Source organism: Empidonax traillii, unplaced genomic scaffold, assembly GCF_003031625.1.
Source record: "Empidonax traillii isolate 1590-97213 ecotype Southwest subspecies unplaced genomic scaffold, ASM303162v1 scaffold6282:size11420, whole genome shotgun sequence".
Taxonomy (NCBI): Eukaryota; Metazoa; Chordata; class Aves; order Passeriformes; family Tyrannidae; genus Empidonax; species Empidonax traillii.
The window spans coordinates 2919-6266 of record NW_020961475.1 but is presented as its reverse complement, the minus strand read 5'-3'; the positions used below and the strand labels follow the sequence as shown (position 1 = coordinate 6266).

Here is a 3348-nt window from a genome sequence, read left to right as displayed (position 1 = left end):
TTTTTTTTTTTTTTTTTTTTTTAATAAAGAACACCCGGGAAATCCCGAAACAGGAAATATAAATAAATATATTTAGGGAATATATATTTTATATATATAATATATATAATATATATATTATATATAATATATATAATATATATAATATATATAATATATATATAGAGAGAGGGAATATATATATATAGGGAATATATATTTTATATAAATATTTTAAAAAATATGAATAGGGAAGATAAACACGTAGAGGGGAAGGGAAATTCTCAGCTGAAGAACCGGACGCTTTCCAGAGGATTCACCCGCTCCTGTTTTTGTTTTTGTTTTTGTTTTTTTTCCCCCGGCAGGCTCTGCAACGACAGCATGTCCAACGTCAACGTCTGTGAGTATTTCCCCTCCGGGGGGTTTGGGGAGGTTTGGGGGGTCGTTTTTTTTGGGGGGAGAGCGGGTGAGGAACCTGCGCTTCTGCTTCTCTTGCAGCCGTGGTGGGCAGGACCAGCATCTCCGGAGGCAGAGGCGGCGGGATGGGAGGAGGATTCGGCGGCAGCGGGATGGGAGGAGGAGGATTCGGGGGCAGCTGCGGGATGGGAGGAGGATTCGGAGGCAGCGGGATGGCAGGAGGAGGATTCGGCGGCGGCAGCTGCGGGATGGGAGGAGGAGGATTCGGAGGGGGCAGCGGGATGGGCGGGGGGATGATGCACGGCGGGGGCTTCTCGTCGGGCAGCGGGAGGATGTGCGGCTCCGGCGGGGGCTCGTCCTCGGTGCGGAGATGCGTCACCACCTCGGTGAAGTCCTCGGGGGTGCGGTTCTGAGCCCCGCCGAGCAGCACCAGCAGCTCCAGCAGCAGCTCCAACAGCAGCAGCTCCTCGTCCCTCCCGCCGGCAGCAGCCCCAGCCTCCCCACTCGCAGCCCCTCCGTGGGACGAGCCGCGCCCCCCCCCCCCACCCGCGCCCGGCTCGGCCCGGCCCGCGGTGCCACGCGGGGCGTGGGGGGCGATGCCGGCGGGGTCGCGGTACGGGGGGGCTGCCCGGCACGAGGGGTCCCCGCGCTCCCCACCCACCACCCCCCCACGCCTCGCTGCCTCGGGCATTTCTCGTGTATAAAACTCGCTCGGTCCCCGTGTCCGTGTCCCACCCTCCGCGTGTTTGTCCCGCTCTCCCCCCACCCCACCCGGGATGTCGTTGCCGTTCCCAATAAACCGCAGAGAACATTCACCAGGGTCCTCGTGTCGCTGCTTCGGGGGCCGCCCCGGGGGGGGGGGGGCACGCGTGGGAGGTTGGTGGGTGGGTGATGGTGGGACAGGAACTGGGAGGGGTTTTTTGGGGGGGGTCGTTCTTCTGCCCAGCGTGTTGTGACTGAGGGGCGGGGATGGAGCAGGGAAAGGTGTCCACGCTCGGGGGACCCCCCTTGGCCCCCACCCGGAGCCACCAACGCGTGTTTTGGGGGCTGGACGTGACCGTCACGCCACGCTCGGTGACAGCGGGAGCCCCGAACTGGAGCAAGCCGGGAGGCTGCTCAATTTTTGGGGGGCGTCCCCCTAATTTAGGGAACACGCCCAGCTCATCCCTGGAATCCCCGCGAGTCGTTTCCACCGCAATTGCCGGGTCTGGAAAACTCCAGCGCGGGGAGAGGGGGGTTGGTCCAGCACCTTCCCCGCCAGTCCTTGAGGGGGTTCAGGGTGCCCCGCCCCAATTTTTAGGGCTCTGCCTCCGAGGGGATTCACTGCCCACGTCACGTCCCACCAGCTCCGGGAAATCCCAACCTCCCTGGGATTCCTGATTCTTTTTTTTTTTTTTTGAATTCTCTGCCGAAAACCCCAACAGCAAATCCCGGGATCTGGGTGGGAACGCTCCCAGTGCCTCGTGGCCGAACCGGGGGGAGACCCGAAGAGCCGATCGCGGGTGGGAATCGGCCATGGGAGGCGGGAGCAGACATGGCCCCGCTCCCTTGTCGGCTCATCTGAGTTTCCTGCCCCGGAGTGGACTTTGGGGCAGCGCGGGAGCCCCGTGGGAGCGTGGGGGGGGCGGGAGGGGACAGGGATAAGATGCGAGCACCAGGGATGCCACAGAGCCACGAGCCGCGATTTTCCAGCCGTGGGAACGCGGCGGGCTGGGAAGGGGCTGATTCATCCCACCAAAAAGCCCGGCAGGGAGCTCCCTGCAGAGCCGAGCGGCTCCCCCCGTGGGCTCTTCCCTCCCTCCCTCCCGGAGCAGGATTCGGAGCGGGTGGGAGGGGAGTTGTGGGTGCGTTTGATCCGAGCTGCGCTGCGGTTCCTGCGCCGCGGGGAGAGATCAAAGGGGCACAAAACGCTGTCGGGGGTGGATCGGGAGTCCCACAACAACCCCCCCGGGAGCCGCCCCGTGTCCCCAGAGAGGGTCAGGAAGCTGCAGACCCAGAGGGAGGTCCAGGACAGGCTCTTGGAAGAGGGAATTCCCCCCTTTTCCAAGGGTTCTGCAGCCGGGAAACGTCGCTGGGTCCGACCCAAGTAAAGATGCTGAGCAGGCAAAGCCTGTGAGAAGCTGGTGCTGAGCCAGGAGAGCTCCGGTGTTTGGCTCGGGGCAAGAGTCACCTGTTTTGGCGCTTAATCACCTGTTTTGGTGCTTAATCACCTGTTTTGGTGCTTAATCACCCGCTCCGGTGCCCAGTTTTTAAAGAGCGCCTTTCTCCCAAGCTTTTACAGCGAACTTTAAGCGGCGTTGGGGCATTTTTGGGGAGTCCTTGCGACACCTCCGGGGCCCGGCTCGTCCTCCCTCCGCGTTTTTTTTTTCTGCCGAGTTCACACTTTCCTCTCTCCCCCTCCCTCCCTCCTCCCTCCCCGGTGCCTCCGATTCTGCTGCCGCAGCTCCTTTCGCAAGAGAGCTCCGAGGGCTCGGCCGGGGCTGCCGGTCGGGTTCTCACCCCGGGAGGAGGCTGAGCCCGGCTCCGGGCTGGGGATAATCGGCACATCTCGTCTGGAGACGTCAGAGTGACTCGAGCTCGGGGGCGTCTTATCTGCGGGCGCCGAGCGCGGTCAGCAGCGCGGCATCACCGCTCCGGCTGACTCGGCACATCCTCTCCTCCCCTCTCCCTCCCCGGAGCTTCGTCCCGGGAGGCTCCCGGTGCCTTCCCGAGGGGTGGAGGGTGCCGTTTGGAAATCGGGATTACCCCCCCCCCCCATCCTCACCGGGAGAAGGGATGAACTGTTTTGTCCAGCCCCCCCCGGGGGGGCTGCTCCGGGATTGAGGGGTGAGCCGGGGGGGGGGGGGTAAAATCTCCACCGTGGATGTGGCGGTGGAGAAATAAGAGGATCTTCACTCGGATTCCTTCGTTCGGGGTCCTTCCCGGGAGGAACACACGCCTGGAGAACCCTCG

General features: G+C 61.9%; 1 protein-coding gene across 1 annotated transcript in view; it reads left to right on the top strand.

Annotated features, from left to right (window-relative positions):
• Positions 1–809, top strand: part of LOC114073386 (keratin, type II cytoskeletal 3-like) — a gene marked incomplete at its 5' end in the record, with an annotated part of 5957 nt that extends 5148 nt beyond the window's left edge. Inside the window, 2 exons of the mRNA XM_027911146.1 lie at positions 345–379; positions 478–809. Coding sequence (XP_027766947.1) covers positions 345–379; positions 478–809 — 367 coding nt within the window. The remainder of the gene's footprint in view (positions 1–344; positions 380–477) is intronic.
• Between the last annotated feature and the right edge of the window lie 2539 nt (positions 810–3348).